Here is a 19324-nt window from a genome sequence, read left to right as displayed (position 1 = left end):
AGGGTTAGGGTTATGATAGTTTGGTGTTGGGGTGGACAGAGGAGAGCTGTGAGGGGCTGAAGGGAGGGTTAGGGTTAGGGTTATGATAGTTTGGTGTTGGGGTGGACAGAGGAGAGCTGTGAGGGGCTGAAGGGAGGGTTAGGGTTATGATAGTTTGGTGTTGGGGTGGACAGAGGAGAGCTGTGAGGGGCTGAAGGGATGGTTAGGGTTAGGGTTATGATAGTTTGGTGTTGGGGTGGACAGAGGAGAGCTGTGAGGGGCTGAAGGGAGGGTTAGGGTTATGATAGTTTGGTGTTGGGGTGGACAGAGGGGAGCTGTGAGGGGCTGAAGGGAGGGTTAGGGTTATGATAGTTTGGTGTTGGGGTGGACAGAGGAGAGCTGTGAGGGGCTGAAGCCTGGGTGTTGCTGTGTGTTGAGGGCAGACATGGCAGACATGGGATATAGACCATGATGCAACAGCTCCCCATACGAGGCTCCCATAGGGTGCCGGTACATCTGGGCGGGGCTGTGGGCCGCCTGTGCCAAAAGCTGTCTTTGCATCATGAAGGAGTGTAAAGCGAAGGGCGGGACCAGAGGAGAGAGGACGGTCTGGTTCTTCAGGTACTGTAGGGGGTGGTACCCCAAGGGGCCGTGGGGGCCCGGGCCCTCACACATATCCTGGATCTGAGAGATGAAGGCCCCTGGGTAGAGGCCCCCGGGGAACAGGGGGGAGGAGTGGAGGGGGAACTTCTCTCCTTCCATGAAGGAGTTGATGTGTAGGTGGAAGCTGTGGGCCGGGGCTGGCTGGGGGTCGGCTGGCTTCAGCACTTCCCCCTCCAGCGCTGGGGTCCTGACCTTCCCCTCCGAGTGGCCCTCCCTGTCCCTGGTTGTACAGGAGGAGGAGGAAGAGGAGGAGTGCATGGGCATGACAGCTCTGATCTTCCTCTCTGGGGGACCGTTCTCCCGCTCCTCCAGACTCCTCTTCAGTGGCAGCGCCGTGCACACGTTGTTCTGGGGTCTGGACGTGTTCTTGGTGCCTAGGATGGGTCTGTTTAGCTCCTCCATCTTGTGTGTCACCTGGTCCTCCCATCCACCTCCCCGGCCGTTCAGGGTCTTCTCCCTGGGGTTAGGCTGGGGGTCTGCAGGCTGTTTGGGGCTGGAGGAGATGGTCATGGGGGGGACTCTACAGAACCTCCCAGTATCCTGGGGGGGCATGAGGGGGTGGGGGTGGCCGTGCAGGGAGGGGGTGGCAGTGGAGGGGGGAGGTTTGTGAGGAGAAGACTTGGGGAGACTTAAGTCTGTGGGTTGGTCTTCTGAGGTTGTCTGTACGGGAGACGTCATGTCTCTTAGTGTGTGAGGGGTCAGGTTGGTTATACGGGCACAGCAGCCCCCCAGACCCACCGTGTCGGGGTGTTTAGAGGAGGGGAACCCCGGCCCTCCCGGGCCAGGCGCAGCCTCACAGTCCCTGGGTAAGGATTTCTCCCTCTCCCTGCCGCTGAGGAACTGGCTGAGCTGCTCCTGGTTGAGGCTGAGGCTGAGGTGTGTCTCTGCGTGGAGGTTCTGGAGGTGGGTGGGGGGGGAGAAGTCAGGCAGGAAGCTGGGGGTGTGGCCAGGCTGGGGCGTCTCAGGCCTCAGCAGGTAGGGGTCACTTGTAGATTTAGAGTGGGGCTGGGGATGGTGGGGCTGGGGATGGTGGGGCTGGGGGTGGTGGGGCTGAGGGTGGTGGGGCTGGGGGTGGTGGGGCTGGGGATGGTGGGGCTGAGGGTGGTGTATAGTCTGGGGGGGTGGATGGGATTGGGGATGGTTCTGGGTCAGGTCACAGGGAGAGTAGGGTTCCCCTGGGTCATACATGTCCCTGTTCAGGCCCCCTCTCTCGTGGAACAGCGTCTTGAAGCTCTGGGCATGCTGGATGACAGACGGACGTTTGACCACCGTTCTGTCTGTGCTGCCGGACCCCTGACAGCCTGCTATTGGCTGACTGGCCGACTCCTCCGCGCTGCCATTGGCCAGGCTAGTGTTGATGAGGGGCGGGCCGAAGGAGTAGTGATTGGGCAGAGATGGCCCGGGGGCGGTCCCATTGAACGGAGAGAGCAGCTTCTTCTTGGCTAGAGGAGACATGGTGCCTGGGTGGTTGGTGCCAAAGATGGTGGCAGGGTTGGTGCCAGGATTGGTGCCAGAGTTGGTGCCATGGTTGGTGCCAGGGTTGGTGCCAGAGATGGTGCCAGGGTTGGTGCCAGGGTGGTTGGTGCCGGAGTTGGTGCCAGGGTTGGTGCCAGAGATGGTGCCAGGGTTGGTGCCAGAGGGGTTGGTGCCAGAGTTGGTGCCAGGGTGGTTGATGCCAGAGATGGTGCCAGGATTGGTGCCAGGGTGGTTGATGCCTGGTCCAGGATGGAATCTGCCTGGGTAGAGTATAGCAGAGTAGCTGTAACAGGAGTGGTCCCGCCCGGGGAGCTGTGCTCTGTCTGTGGCGCCCTCTGGAGCCCTGGGGGACTGCAGAATGGGGAGCACCATGACAGGCTTAGGGTTAGGGCCCTGGGGCTCCTCCATCACCCCAGACTGGTCCAACCTGGCCTGGGGACTTGGGTTGGCATAGTCAGGCAGCTCCTTCTGCCATTGGTCCTGAGGGTGGGAGTGGTTTACTGGAGTGGGAGTGTCTACAGGGAATAAGTGGTCTTCTTCATGGAGTGTAGTGGTGTCTGAAGGACGGGTCTCGTTGTTCTCCCAGGAAGCTCCTTGGTGTGGAGCCCTTTCCTCGATGAAGCCCGCTAAACTTTCCTCCTCCTCTTTCTTCTCACTGGCGCTCCTCCTCACCTCACCAGCCGGCAGGGGTAGAGACTGGGGAGGCTGCAACTCCTGCTTCACCTTGACTCCCTCCTCCTCCTCCTCCTTCGGACTCCTTTCCTTCTCCTCACACTGCTATAACACAACAGACACAGAGGACAGTTAGGAACCAGACAGACAACAGACACAGAGGACAGTTAGGAACCAGACTGACAACAGACACAGAGGACAGTTAGGAATCAGACAGACAACAGAACATAGGACAGTTAGGAATCAGACAGACAACAGACACAGAGGACCGTTAGGAACCAGACAGACTACAGACACAGAGGACAGTTAGGAGCCAGACTGACAACAGACATATAGGACAGTTAGGAACCAGACAGACAACATACACATAGGATAGTTAGGAACCAGACAGACAACAGACACATAGGACAGTTAGGAACCAGACAGACAACAAACACATAGGATAGTTAGGAACCAGACAGACTACAGACACGGAGGACAGTTAGGAGCCAGACTGACAACATACACAGAGGACAGTTAGGAAACAGACAGACAACAAAAACAGAGGACAGTTAGGAACCAGACAGACTACAGACACGGAGGACAGTTAGGAACACAGACAGACAGACAGACGAAGACCGTTGGGAATCAGACAGACAACAAACACATAGGACAGTTAGGAACCAGACAGACAACAAACACATAGGACAGTTAGGAGCCAGACTGACAACATACACATAGGACAGTTAGGAACACAGACAGACTACAGACACAGATGACAGTTAGGAATCAGACAGACAACAGACACATAGGACAGTTAGGAACCAGACAGACAACAAACACATAGGATAGTTAGGAAACAGACAGACAACAGAAACAGAGGACAGTTATGAACACAGACAACATACACAGAGGGCAGTTAGGAACCAGACAGACAACAGACACAGAGGACAGTTAGGAACCAGACAGACTACAGACACAGATGACAGTTATAATAATAATAATAATAATAATAATATGCCATTTAGCAGACGCTTTTATCCAAAGCGACTTACAGTCATGCGTGCATACATTTTTTTTGTGTATGGGTGGTCCCGGGGATCGAACCCACTACAGACAACAGAAACTACAGACACTACAGAAACTACAGACAACAGAAACAGAGGACAGTTATGAACACAGACAACATACACAGAGGGCAGTTAGGAACCAGACAGACAACAGAAACAGAGGACAGTTAGGAACACAGACAGACACAGAGGACATTTAGGAACCAGACAGACAACAGCCACATATGACAGTTAGGAAACAGAAAGACAACAGACACAGAGGATAGTTAGGAACCAGACAGACAACATACACATAGGATAGTTAGGAACCAGACAGACAACAGAAACAGAGGACAGTTAGGAACACAGACAGACACAGAGGACATTTAGGAACCAGACAGACAACAGCCACATATGACAGTTAGGAAACAGAAAGACAACAGACACAGAGGATAGTTAGGAACCAGACAGACAACATACACATAGGATAGTTAGGAACCAGACAGACAACAGACACAGAGGACAGTTAGGAACCAGACAGACTACAGACACAGATGACAGTTAGGAACCAGACAGACAACAGCCACATATGACAGTTAGGAAACAGAAAGACAACAGACACAGAGGACAGTTAGGAACACAGACAGACACAGAGGACATTTAGGAACCAGACAGACAACAGACACAGAGGACAGTTAGGAACACAGACAGACACAGAGGACATTTAGGAACCAGACAGACAACAGACACAGAGGACAGTTAGGAACCAGACAGACAACAGACACATAGGACAGTTAGGAGCCAGACTGACAACAAACACATAGGATAGTTAGGAAACAGACAGACAACAGAAACAGAGGACAGTTATGAACACAGACAACATACACAGAGGGCAGTTAGGAACCAGACAGACAACAGACACAGAGGACAGTTAGGAACCAGACAGACTACAGACACAGATGACAGTTAGGAACCAGACAGACAACAGCCACATATGACAGTTAGGAAACAGAAAGACAACAGACACAGAGGATAGTTAGGAACCAGACAGACAACATACACATAGGATAGTTAGGAACCAGACAGACAACAGACACAGAGGACAGTTAGGAACCAGACAGACTACAGACACAGATGACAGTTAGGAACCAGACAGACAACAGCCACATATGACAGTTAGGAAACAGAAAGACAACAGACACAGAGGACAGTTAGGAACACAGACAGACACAGAGGACATTTAGGAACCAGACAGACAACAGACACAGAGGACAGTTAGGAACACAGACAGACACAGAGGACATTTAGGAACCAGACAGACAACAGACACAGAGGACAGTTAGGAACCAGACAGACAACAGACACATAGGACAGTTAGGAACTAGAGAGAGAGAGAGAGAGAGAGAAAGAGAGAAAAAGAGAGAGAGAGAGAATTATACTGACTGGGAGGTAGGGGGAGAGAGAGAGAGAGAGAGAGAGAGAGAGAGAAAGGGGGGGGGGGGGGGAGAGAGAGAGAGAAGAGAGAGAGAGGGAGAGAGGGGGAGAGAGAGAGAGAGAAGAGAGAGAGAGAGAGAGAGAGAGAGAGAGAGAGAGAGAGACTATATATATATATATATAGATAGATAATGTTGAAGAGTTTGAGTATATATATATATATACTCAATCTCTTCAACATTATCCTAACTGCAGGTATTTTCCCCGATATTTGGAACCAAAGATTGATCACACCAATTGAAAAAATGGAGACAAATTTGACCCAAATAATTACAGAGGAATTTGCGTTAACAGCAACTTGGGGAAAATTCTCTGCAGTATCATAAACAGCAGACTACATCATTTCCTTGATGAACACAACATCCTAAGCAGAAGCCAGATTGGATTTACAACAGACCACATTTACACCCTCCACACTCTAATTGACAAACAAGTCAATCAAAACAAAGGCAAAATCTGCTCGTGTTTTGTAGACTTCAAGAAAGCATTTGATTCAATTTGGCACGAAGGCCTTTTTTACAAACTAATAGAAAGTGGTATTGGAGGGAAAACATATGATGTTATTAAATTAATGTACACTAAAAACAAATGTGCGATTAAAATCGGCAACAAGCAAACAGACTTCTTCTCTCAGGGATGTGGAGTGAAACAGGGCTGCCCAATAAGTCCAACACTATTTAAAATCTACATTAATGAATTGGCAAAAACATTAGAAGAATCGGCAGCACCTGGTCTCACCCTACACAACACTGAAATCAAGTGTCTGCTGTACGCAGATGACCTGGTGCTGCTGTCTCCCACTAAGGAGGGGTTACAGCAGCATCTAGATCATCTGCACAGGTTCTGTCAGACCTGGGCTCTGACCGTTAATCTAAAAAAAACAAATATAATGATATTCCAAAAAAGGTCAGGAAATCAGGATGACAAATATAAATTCTATTTGGACACAGTTCTATTAGAACACACCAAAAAGTACACGTATCTAGGACTAAATATCAGCAACACAGGTAGCTTTCACATGGCTGTGAATGAGCTGAGAGACAAAGCAAGAAGAGCATTCTATGCCATTAAAAGGAATATTAAAATCGAAATTCCAATTAGAATCTGGCTCAAAATGTTCCAATCAGTTATAGAACCAATTGCTCTATATGGCAGCGAAGTATGGGGTCCGCTCTCTAATACTGAATTTACCAAATGGGACAAACATCCAATCGAAATACTGCATGCAGAGTTTTGCAAGACTGTATTGCAAGTGCAAAGAAAAACTCAAAATAACGCATGTAGAGCAGAATTGGGCCAATACCCCCTCCTTATTCGAATAGAAAAAAGAGCCATCAAATTTTACAACCATCTAAAAACAAGTGACCCCAAAACATTCCATCACACAGCTTTACTATGTCAAGAGATGAAACAAGAGAAGAGTCCCCTCAGCCAGCTGGTTCTGAGGCTCAGTTCACTAACCAAAACCAACCTCATAGAGCCGCAGGACAGCACTCAGAAAATCTGGCCCAACCAAATCACCACAAAGCAAAAAGAAAAATATATCACCTATTGGAAAGACACCACAAAAAATTTAAGTAAACTTCAGTGCTATTTGGCTCTAAACAGACAGTACATGGTGGCAGACTATCTGACCACTGTGACTGATAGAAAACTGAGGAAAACACTGACTAGGTACAGACTCAGTGAGCACAGTCTGGCTATAGAGACCGGTCATCACAGGCAAACCTGGCTGCCCAGAGAGGACAGGCTGTGCTCACTCTGCCCCCGGGGAGAGGTAGAGACAGAACTGCATTTCCTATTACACTGTGACAAATACTCAGACCTAAGAGAATCTTTCTTTCCCAAAATTATCATTCAGTACAAAGAATTTGAAACTATAAAAGAGGAAGAAAAAATCCAATATTTATTGGGTGAAAAGCCAAAATGTGCAATTTTGGCAGCCAAATATGTGTCCTCCTGCCACAACCTGAGGGACAGCCAGTGAAAAGTGTAATGTAATGTCAATAATATTTCCTGTTTTGTTTTGGCTTTCATACCATGTCATGTGTCTTCTCAGTCATGTTGAGATTGGTCGACTACTATTGCATTAATGTATTGTTATTCTCATTAATATTGTAGTTGTAGTTGCTGTTAATGGTAATCCCATTTCCACTACTACTATTATTATTATTGCTGTTGGTCCCACCATTTTTGTTATATCTATACTTTGACAATGTAAGTAATTTTACTTGCCATGTCAATAAAGTCAATTGAATTGAATTGAATTGAATTGAGAGAGAGAGAGAGAGAGAGAGAGAGAGAGAGAGAGAGAGAGAGACAGACAGACGAGACAGACAGACAGAAGAGAGAGAGAGAGAGAGAGAGAGAGAGAGAGAGAGAGAGAGAGAGAGAGAGAGAGAGAGAGAGAGAGAGAGAGAGAGAAGAGAGAGAGAGACAGGAGCAGAGACAGAGACAGAGACAGAGACAGAGACAGAGAGAGACTTTGACTTTTTGTCTTTCTTTAATGGTACATCCTCATCTAATTAAAACCTCACCCCCACCCCCCTTAAAATAAAGTACACAGATTACCAATATCCCCTGTACTGCATACTCACCTTTTCCTCTACCCCACGTTACAAAAACAACACCACACATCACAATAACCCAAACCTCACCAACTCTACAACCGTATATCCAGACAATCTTCCTCAGCTATACAGACAGCCCCCCCCCACACCATATTTCTTGAAACATCTCCACACTTTTTATCATTTTATAAAACTCAAATTCCACCCTAAGGCGCGCAGAGACCATCCCATTAAATAATAGTAAAGGGTCTGTTATCCCCCCACCTTTGACCCTGTTCCTCCTTGTTAGCCAAATAGCTAACTTTGACTGAGCAAACAGAAAATTCAACAACACACATTTTTCCTTTTCCTTATTTGAATACCTGTACCCCATTATAAACATCCCGACAGTAAAACCCACCCCCAACCTCTCACACAGACATTCCAACTGAGACATTAAAGGCATTAACCTGGCGCACACAGAAAACACATGAATCACAGTTTCACTCATGACACAGAAAGGACACCCCTGTCTGACTCCCGGTTCAACCCGTGCTAACCAGCTGTTAGTGGCCAGGGCTCCATGTAAAACCCTCCACTGGAGGTCCCCTGACCTCTTTGGTACTGGGAGTTTGTAGAGCCCCCTCCATCTAAAACCAATCATACTCTCCGCTCCACATGCCCCCTGCCACTGATGTGCCTTCACTCCTGTTAGGCTCCTAATGTTCCTTACCTTAATGCAGAGGTTGTAGAGGGCTTTACCTCCCACCCCCTCAAACTCGCCCAGGCTCGGAGTGTTAAAATCTAACAAGTCCTCGAGACCCCCTTGCCAGTCCCCAGTCTCTGCCGTCACGTGCAGTGGCGGAAACATTGGTGGCCCCTCCCCCTTTGGCTGCTCAAACACCCCCTTACCGGCTCGGACAGTGCCTCCTGGACTTCCCCAGGAATCTCTCCAGCAGCCTAAGAGACGTTAGTCCTGTTTGTTTTGCTAGGACTTCTGGGGTTTTCCATCCATCCTCTCCCAGCAGTCGCAGGTCACCCAGCCTTAGTAATCCCGCTGCCATCAGTCGCCTCTTCAGGGTGGCTGACTGAACCCGATCTCAAAAGGATGACTGGGTTGTGGAAGATAGGCTCCTCCCACACCCACAGCCCAGGCTCCACACCCCCCTTTTCGTGTGGGCCTTAGTAGCTGCCAGGCCCTCAGCACCGCAGAGTAAAAATCAGAGAGTCCTGCTGTACTCAGCCCCTCCAGCCTCATGAGGAATAGCTGCCGGTCCAACCCTAATCCGCCAGCTCTCCTCAGCAGCGCGCATGCTGGCTCCCTCCATCCGACATCAGTATGGTACAGCAGTCTCTGTGCCGCCTTTAGTCGGAATGCAGCCACCCTGCTCTCCAGTTCCACCAGGCCCTGTCCTCCTTCATTTACGGACATATACAACACTGCCGCCCTCAGCCAGTGATGGCCCGACCAGAAGAAATCCACCAGCTTGCGTTGCAGGTCTGCGAGCAGCCCGGTTGAGGACAGCCAGTTTATGCCACAGGGAAGATGCCACCAGGTTGTTGATTATCAGCACCCTCCCTCTATATGACACTTGGGACAGGAGCCACCTCCACCTGGCCAGTCTTGACACCACTGCCTGTGACAGCCCCTCCCAGTTCTTCCTGACCCACCTCTCCGAGCCCAGGTACACCCCCAATATTTTAAGCCCTTCACAACCCCACTGCAACCCCCTGGAAGCAGAGGAGGGACCCTATCCCCCATGCCCCACATAACAGAGCTTTGCTCTTTCCCCAGTTTACCTTAGCTGACGAAGCTCCCCTCGTACACCTTCAGACTATTCTCCAGTGCCTGCATATCCTGACCATCCCTGACCATCACAGAAACGTCATCTGCATACGCTGACACTGCTATGCCTGTCCAGCACACTCCCTTCAGTCTCCTGCGTAGCAGGCCCAAAAAGGTTCAATGGCTAGTGTATATAACTGCCCTGATAGAGGGCATCCTTGTCTAATGCCCCGCCTCACCCAGACTGGCCTACTGAGCCCCCTCCCACCTTGACCATACATGATGCCCCAGCATACAACATCTTCACATAGGCCAAAAACCTTTCCCCAAACCCAAACACAGACATCACATTAAACAGATACTCATGGTCCACTCTATCAAAGGCCTTCTCTTGATCTAAAGAGACCAGACCAAAGTTCACATTAGAACTTCTCGACAAGTCCAACATGTCCCTGATTAAGAACAAGTTGTCCGTGATTAAGCGTCCTGGTATGCAATATGTCTGGTCCTTGTGTACTATAGAGTCCAGATGGGACTTTAGTCTGTTAGCGAGGACCTTGGCAAATATCTTGTAGTCCGCACAGAGCAATGCCACAGGCCTCCAGTTCTTAAGTTCACACAAGTCCCCTTTTTTGGGCAGGAGAGTCAGAGCCGCCCGGCGGCAGCTCATCGGCAACTCTCCTACCCCGACGCATTCACGCAACACGCGAAAGAAGTCCAGTCCAATTACCACTGGGAGTCCATCGACCCCCGGTGCACGGCCGGGGGACATCTGGGTTACGGCCTCTGCCAGTTTATGGGACAACAGGGGAATGTCCATTTCATCCCTTTGTACCAGAGAGAGCTAAGGGAGTTCGGCAAACAAAACCTGAGCACACATAGGATCACACAGTTCTGCCTTATACAATTCAGTATAAAACTCCACAGTCCGCTCCCGCATCTCCCCCACCACAGAGGTCACCCGCCCATCCGAAAGCCGTAGACAATGCATACCCTTGGCTTCACCGCTCTGTCTTTCCAAACCAAAGAAGAAGGAGCTGGGAGCATCCATCTCCTTGAGCATGGAGAACCTAGCTCTTACAAGTGCTCCCTTTGCTTTAACCTGGAAAAAACTGCCCAGGTCCCTACGTAGTTCAGCTAGATTAACCTGGAGGCCTACATTGCCTTGCCCCACCAGCTCTACCTCCATCTCACTAATACTACGTTCGAGTTCCCCCAATACTCTCCTAGCCTCTGAGGATGACAGAGCTGTATACTGTTGGCAGAAAAGCCGAATTTGGACTTTTCCCACATCCCACCATTGACTCAGAGACTCATACTCCTCTCTTCGCTGCCCCCACCTTTCCCAAAAAGTCTGGAAACCTGAGCAAAAAGTGGCATCTTGTAAGAGCTTTACATTAAACTTCCAATAGGATGCCTGCCGAGGCCCTGGTGAAATAGACAGCCGAGCCATGGTTATGTGATGATCCGAAAAACCCACCGGGAGAATGGTAGCGCCCAACAACCTATTGCTCTGATTCCTGGACATGTACAATCGATCAAGTCGGGCTGCACTCACCCTAGCCCCAAAGACCTTCACCCATGTATACTGTCTTGTGTTGGGATGTCTAGTTCTCCAAACATCAACTAGGTCAAATTGATTAATAATGTCCCTTAACACCCCCACTGAGCCTGAATGAGGCTCCTCCCCATTTCTGTCTTTCGTAAAATCCATCGTACAGTTCCAGTCCCCGCCGACCACCAGCGTCTCCTCAGGCGCTACCTGTGAGAGTTCCTTTCTAAGACACCCAAATAGAAGCCCCCTCTCTCTCCCTGTGTTGGGCGCATACACATTTATAAAGACAAAACCCCTGTTGTTAATTTCTGCCTTTACTACAAGCAGTCTACCTGTACACACCTCTTTTGAGGAGCAAATTTTTACAGACAGACCCGGTACAAAAAGGACTGCCACCCCTGCACTAACATTTGTTCCATGGCTCAGCACACTTGCCCCTTTCCACCAGAGCCCCCAATCAACTTCATTCACCACATCGCTATGCGTCTCCTGCAGAAACAACACTTGTACTTTTTTTTGTTTTACATATTCACCCAACACACTCCTCTTTCCCGCATCTCTGGCGCCATTAATATTAAGCGAGCCTACCCAAAGAGTCTCCATAAGAAGTGGGAGAAAAGCCAGCAAAGAAAGAGACCAATAGCAAAGCTCAAAAAGCTCCAGTGCCAGAAAGAAAACTTTCATCTAGACAGTGTCTGAAGGTAGACCTTTACGCACAGTTGTGACCCACTTCCTTAACCTAAACCGTTTCCTGGGTGAGAGGACACCATGCCCCTCATTTTTCATTGCATGTTGCACTGATCTTACAAACTTTCCCGGATCGCAAAAAAAAGCCTCAAGATTAACCTTTTTCCCCTTAGTCTCCTTCAGGAACCTTGACAGTTCCCTCACTGTGTACTTTGACCCCTCTGACTGACTGGCTGTCAGCTCTGGACCCATTCAGGAGGAGTCTGAAAAGAAATCCTCCTCATCGTCTACTTCCTCAGACTCACCTTCCTCCTCCTCATCTCCATCTCCCATCCTGACCACCTGTCCTTCCTCTCTAGTCGGGGCCTCCCCCCCGCACCAGGCAACCTGACCACCTGCCCTTCCTCTCTAGTCGGGGCCTCCCCCCCCGCACCAGGCAAAGGTTCCTTGGTGTCTTTCATCACACCAGCCTCTGCCCTCCCACCTCCTTTCTTCTCCCCCCTTTTTCCTCTTCCGCTTGACACCCTCCTCCACCCCCTCCTAGTCGCTTCCCCTTCCCCACTACACTCTCCTCATCCACTAACATAACCTGACTAGACCCAGCCTCATCTACACCACCATCTATAGCATGACTAGACCCAGCCTCATCTACACCACCATCTAGCATGACTAGGCGCAGCCTCATCTACACCACACTCCATAACATGACTAGACCCAGCCTCAGCTACACCACCATCCATCACACGACTGACCCGCATCTACACCACCATCTATAGCATGACTAGGCCCAGCCCCATCTCCCCCCCCATCTACACCACCACCTATAGCATGACTAGACCCAGCCTTAACTACACCACCATCTGTCGCATGACTAGACCCAGCCTCTGCTGCCTGTGTCTCATGGCCCCCTGCACGTTGACCTCTATTTCCCCACTGGCGCTTGAACCCTCACCTTGTCTACGGCCTTTATGTGGGCACGCAAAGCTCTTATGCCCCAAATCCCCACACTCAAAGCACCGTAGACTATCTGTGCTGGCAAAACCTGCGTAGAGCCCCTCCCCATGCCTCACTTTAAAGTGCACATTTAACTGTTGCTCATTGTTGTTCAGAAACATGAACACTTGCCTCCGGAATGAAACAACGTGCTTGACGGCATCTGCCTGAAAACCTGCCGACAGTACACGAAAACCACTAGCAAACTTACCAAAACGACTCAACTCCTTCCTGATTTGATCATCCGTAATAAACGGAGGCAAATTTGCAACTACCACCCTGGTCGAAGGGGTAGAAAGAGGAGAAATTGGCACCAACACATCCCTTACAAATATTCCGCTTGAAATGAGCCTACCCACCAAATGTGCCCTTTTCATGAACACAACCACAGCTTTGTTCATTCTGGACGCGGAATGTATAAATTCGGCTCCTACCTGTTCGCCGACCGCGAGCAGAACCTCCTCCACCTTAATTCCATTCTCAGGAACACACCTGAATCCATGCCGTAACGACAGCGTTTCCTCCGCGCTAGGCTGCGAAGCCATCGCTCACACCTCACCGTTCAAAACCCCAAGAAACTAAACCTCTGGCCTCTTCCTCTCTAACTTTGAAAATAAAAAACCACTAAAACAAACAGTGCATTAACCCTCCACCATAGAAGAGAGAAAACAAGGAAGGAAAACAAACAAATTAGTTAGGACAAGCCCTCCACACCAAACACTCAAACTCCAAAAAACTCCCAGCATGCACTGAGAGAGAGAGAGAGAGAGAGAGAGAGAGAGAGAGAGAGAGAGAGAGAGAGAGAGAGAGAGAGAGAGAGAGAGAGAGAGAGAGAGAGAGAGAGAGAGAGAGAGAGAGAGAGAGAGAGAGAGAGAGAGAGAGAGAGAGAGAGAGAGAGAGAGAGAGAGAGAGAGAGAGAGAGAGAGAGAGAGAGAGAGAGAGCATTAGACTGACTGGTGAGAGTTCCAGGCCCCTAGCACAGGGGTCCTGTTCAGTCCTCGGGGGTTGGTGGTTTTGTGGGTGTTGCTCCTCTTTGGGGCACTGCTTCACCGTGGGAACCTTGGTCTTGGGGAACCCCTGCTGGGTGGTGTAGTCTTTACGGGGTTTGGCTGGGGGGAGGGGTTTATGTTCCTCTCCTTTAGTGAACCTCTCATAGGGCAGGATCAGCCTGGGGAGAGACACTCAATCAATCAATGATTTAATAAAGGCCATTTAGCATCAACAGCTGATATACAGAAAACCCAGCCTAGACCCCTAAAGAGAGATCAGAAGCAGGTAAATATCAGAACCTGGAGAGGGAGACAGGTAATCATTATAACCTGGAGAGGGAGACAGGTAAACATTATAACCTGGAGAGGGAGACAGGTAAACATTATAACCTGGAGAGGGAGACAGGTAAACATTATAACCTGGAGAGGGAGACAGGTAAACATTATAACCTGGAGAGGGAGACAGGTAAACAATATAACCTGGAGAGGGAGACAGGTAAACATTATACCTGGAGAGGGAGACAGGTAATCATTATAACCTGGAGAGGGAGACAGGTAAACATTATAACCTGGAGAGGGAGACAGGTAAACATTATAACCTGGAGAGGGAGACAGGTAAACATTATAACCTGGAGAGGGAGACAGGTAAACATTATAACCTGGAGAGGGAGACAGGTAAACATTATACCTGGAGAGGGAGACAGGTAATCATTATAACCTGGAGAGGGAGACAGGTAAACATTATAACCTGGAGAGGGAGACAGGTAAACATTATACCTGGAGAGGGAGACAGGTAATCATTATAACCTGGAGAGGGAGACAGGTAAACATTATAACCTGGAGAGGGAGACAGGTAAACATTATACCTGGAGAGGGAGACAGGTAATCATTATAACCTGGAGAGGGGAGACAGGTAAACATTATAACCTGGAGAGGGAGACAGGTAAACATTATAACCTGGAGAGGGAGACAGGTAAACATTATACCTGGAGAGGGAGACAGGTAATCATTATAACCTGGAGAGGGAGACAGGTAAACATTATAACCTGGAGAGGGAGACAGGTAAACATTATAACCTGGAGAGGGAGACAGGTAAACATTATACCTGGAGAGGGAGACAGGTAATCATTATAACCTGGAGAGGGAGACAGGTAAACATTATAACCTGGAGAGGGAGACAGGTAAACATTATAACCTGGAGAGGGAGACAGGTAATCATTATAACCTGGAGAGGGAGACAGGTAAACATTATAACCTGGAGAGGGAGACAGGTAAACATTATACCTGGAGAGGGAGACAGGTAAACATTATAACCTGGAGAGGGAGACCAGTGTTCAATGACTATGTACATAGGGCAGCAGTCTCTAAGGTGCAGGGTTGAGTACCGGGTGGTAGCCGGCTAGTAACAGTGACTAAAGTTAAGGGCAGGGTACTGGGCGGAGGCCGGCTAGTGGTGACTATTTAACAGTCTGATCGCCTGGAGATAGAAACTGTTTTTCAGTGTGTGTGTGTGTGGTTGTAATTTAGCTTTACAAAACAATCATGAGAATGTAAGTGATTCACAATGGAACATTAGCAGTGTTCTAATCGGTGCTGTGCTACAGTATCTAAGAACTCTTTCATCACTTCTTCCAACCAGGACGAGCTGCATGACTAATAACACTATAATAGCTGACTGACTGAATGACTGAATGCATGTACAATAACAGATTGTTTACCGGCAGAGAGCAAGGGAGGGAAAAACCCTGTGAATTAGTCAGACTGTGGTATTCAGGCCCAGCCTGGTCTCATAGACCAGACGTAACATAGTAAACGTAAATCCTGGACACTCAAATTATTATGTTATGTTCCAATTGCTATAGTTAAATAAGACAGAAGGTTAAAACTAAAGTAGGGTGGTTGGTCAGGATGGATGGGAAGGCGTATAAAGCCAAAGGTTACGTGTTCGAATCTCATCATGGACAACTTTACATACTACTTTTTAACTACTTTGCGACTAAAATCGGCAAAAAAAAAGAAACGTCCCTTTTTCAGGACCCTGTCTTTCAAAGATAATTAGCAAAAATCCAAATAACTTCACAGATCTTCATTGTAAAGGGTTTCCCATGCTCGTTCAATGAACCATAAATAATTAATGAACATGCACCTGTGGAACGGTCGTTAAGACACTAACAGCTTACAGACGGTAGGCAATTAAGGTCACAGTTATGAAAACTTAGGACACTAAAGAGGCCTTTCAACTGACTCTGAAAAACACAAAAATAAAGATGTCCATGGTCCCTGCTCATCTGCGTGAACGTGCCTTAGGCATGCTGCAAGGAGGCATGAGGACTGCAGATGTGGCCAGGGCAATATATTGCAATGTCCGTACTGTGAGACGCCTAAGACAGCGCTACAGGGAGACAGGACGGACAGCTGATCGTCCTCGCAGTGGCAGACCACGTGTAACAACACCTGCACAGGATCGGTACATCCGAACATCACACCTGCGGGACAGGTACAGGATGGCAACAACAACTGCCTGAGTTACACCAGGAACGCACAATCCCTCCATCAGTGCTCAGACTGTCCGCAATAGGCTGAGAGAGGCTGGACTGAGGGCTTGTAGGCCTGTTGTAAGGCAGGTCCTCACCAGACATCACCGGCAACAACATCGCCTATGGGCACAAACCCACCGTCGCTGGAGCAGACAGGACTGGCAAAAAGGGCTCTTCACTGACGAGTCGCGGGGCCTGTACTCTGGAGCGGGATCGGTTTGGAGGTGGAGGGTCCATCATGGTCTGGAGCGGGATCGATTTGGAGGTGGAGGGTCCATCATGGTCTGGAGCGGGATTGGTTTGGAGGTGGAGGGTCCATCATGGTCTGGAGCGGGATCGATTTGGAGGTGGAGGGTCCATCATGGTCTGGAGCGGGATCGATTTGGAGGTGGAGGGTCCATCATGGTCTGGAGCGGGATCGATTTGGAGGTGGAGGGTCCATCATGGTCTGGAGCGGTGTGTCACAGCATCATCGGACTGAGCTTGTTGTCATTGCAGGCAATCTCAACGCTGTGCGTTACATGGAAGACATCCTCCTCCCTCATGTCGAACCCTTCCTGCAGGTTCATCCTGACATGACCCTCCAGCATGACAATGCCACCAGCCATACTGCTCGTTCTGTGCGTGATTTCCTGCAAGACAGGAATGTCAGTGTTCTGCCATGGCAAGCGAAGAACCCGGATCTCAATCCCATTGAGCACGTCTGGGACCTGTTGGATCGGAGGGTGAGGGCTAGGGCCATTCTGCCCAGAAATGTCAGGGAACTTGCAGGTGCCTTGGTGGAAGAGTGAGGTAACATCTCACAGCAAGAACTGGCAAATCTGGTGCAGTGCATGAGGAGGAGATGCACTGCTGTACTTAATGCAGCTGGTAGCCAAACCAGATGCTGACTGTTACTTTTGATTTTGACCCCCCTTTGTTCAGGGACACATTATTCAATTTCTGTTAGTTACATGTCGGTAGAACTTGTTCAGTTTATGTCTCAGTTGTTGAATCTTGTTATGTTCATACAAATATTTACACATGTTAAGTTTGCTGAAAATAAACGCAGTTGACAGTGAGAGGACGTTTCTTTTTTTGCTGAGTTTAGTAGCCATATCTAGGAAAACCAAAGTTCCAAAGGCTGGGCCTAATATTGTGTATACGTTTTGTAGTGATTCCTATGTTGTTGATGTAAAGAATATATGTTGGTCCGTGGTATGTAATGAGGAGCAAACAGACACTGCACTTGACACATTTATGAAATTCCTTATTCCAGTTCCTAATAAGCATGCACCCATTAAGAAAATGACTGTAAAAACTGTTAAATCCCCGTGGATTGATGAGGAATTGAAAAATTGTATGGTTGAGAGGGATGACCCAAATATGGCAAATAAGTCTGGCTGCACAACCGATTGGCAAACATACTGCAAATTGAGAAATCATGTGACTAAACTGAATTAAAAAAATAAGAAACTATACTATGAAACAAAGATAAATGACATAAAGAATGATAGTAATAAGCTTTGGAGCACCTTCAATGACATTTTGGGAAAAAAGGCAAACTCAGCTCCATCATTCATTGAATCAGATGGCTCATTCATCACAAAACCAACTGATATTGCCAACTACTTTAATAATTTCATTGGCAAGATTAGCAAATTTAGGCATGACATGCCAGCAACAATTGCTGACACTACACATCCAAGTATATCTGACCAAATTATGAAAGACAAGCGTTGTAATTTTGAATTCCGTAAAAGTGAGTGTGGAAGAGGTGAACAAATTATTGTTGTCTATTAACAATGACAAGCCACCGGGGTCTGACAACTTGGATGGAAAATTACTGAGGATAATAGCGGACGATATTGCCACTCCTATTTGCCATATTTTCAATTTAAGCCTACTAGAAAGTGTGTGCCCCCAGGCTTGGAGGGAAGCAAAAGTAATTCCGCTACCTAAGAATAGTAAAGCCCCCTTTACTGGCTCAAATAGCCCACCAATCAGCCTGTTACCAACCCTTAGTAAACTATTTGAAAAGATTGTGTTTGACCAGATACAATGCTATTTTACATTAAACAAAATGACAACAAACTTTCAGCATGCTTACAGAGAAGGACATTCAACAAGCACAGCACTTACACAAATGACTGATGATTGAGAGAAATTGATGATAAAAAGATTGTGGGGGCTGTTTTGTTAGACTTCAGTGCGGCTTTGGACATTATCGATCATAGTCTGCTGCTGGAAAAACATATGTGTCATGGCTTTACACCCCCTGCTATAATGTGGATAAAGAGTTTCTTGTCCAACAGAACACAAAGGGTGTCTTTAATGGAAGCCTCTCAAACATAATCCAGGTAGAATCAGGAATTCCCCAAGGCAGCTGTCTAGGCCCCTTGCTTTTTTCCATCTTTACTAACGACATGCCACAGGCTTTGAGTAAAGCCAGTGTGTCTATGTATGTGGATGACTCAACACTATACATGTCAGCTACTACAGCGACTGAAATGACTGCAACACTTAATAAAGAGTTGCAGTTAGTTTCGGAATGGGTGGCAAGGAATAAGTTAGTCCTAAATATTTCCAAAATTAAAAGCATTGTATTTGGGTCAAATCATTTACTAAACCCTAAACCTCAACTACATCTCGTAATGAATAATGTGGAAATTGAGCAAGTTGAGGAGACTAAACTGCTTGGAGTAACCCTGGATTGTAAACTGTCATGGTCAAAACATATTGATACAACAGTAGCTAAGATGGGGAGAAGTCTGTCTATAATAAAGCGCTGAGCAAGGGAACACAGGGAAGTGAGGGCATAAATACACAGGTGACCAGGTAGTGATGAAGAATCGTCCACATTAGTAGACACAGGTGACACCAATAGGAAGATGATTAGTCCAGACTGTGAGTGAGGAGGTGCCGAAGGTTGTCGGA

At 48.2% G+C, this 19324-nt stretch overlaps 1 protein-coding gene across 1 annotated transcript in view; it reads right to left on the bottom strand.

Annotated features, from left to right (window-relative positions):
• Window positions 1–342: 342 nt before the first annotated feature.
• Window positions 343–19324, bottom strand: part of LOC121572436 (AT-rich interactive domain-containing protein 5B) — a 144316-nt gene continuing 125334 nt past the window's right edge. Inside the window, 2 exon segments of the mRNA XM_041884537.2 lie at window positions 343–2895; window positions 13837–14050. Of these exon segments, the coding sequence (XP_041740471.2) occupies window positions 343–2895; window positions 13837–14050 (2767 nt within the window).

The sequence above is a fragment of the Coregonus clupeaformis genome, unplaced genomic scaffold (genome assembly GCF_020615455.1).
Source record: "Coregonus clupeaformis isolate EN_2021a unplaced genomic scaffold, ASM2061545v1 scaf0379, whole genome shotgun sequence".
Taxonomy (NCBI): Eukaryota; Metazoa; Chordata; class Actinopteri; order Salmoniformes; family Salmonidae; genus Coregonus; species Coregonus clupeaformis.
The sequence above is the reverse complement of the archived record's forward strand: the minus strand, read 5'-3'. Positions and strand labels throughout refer to the sequence as shown.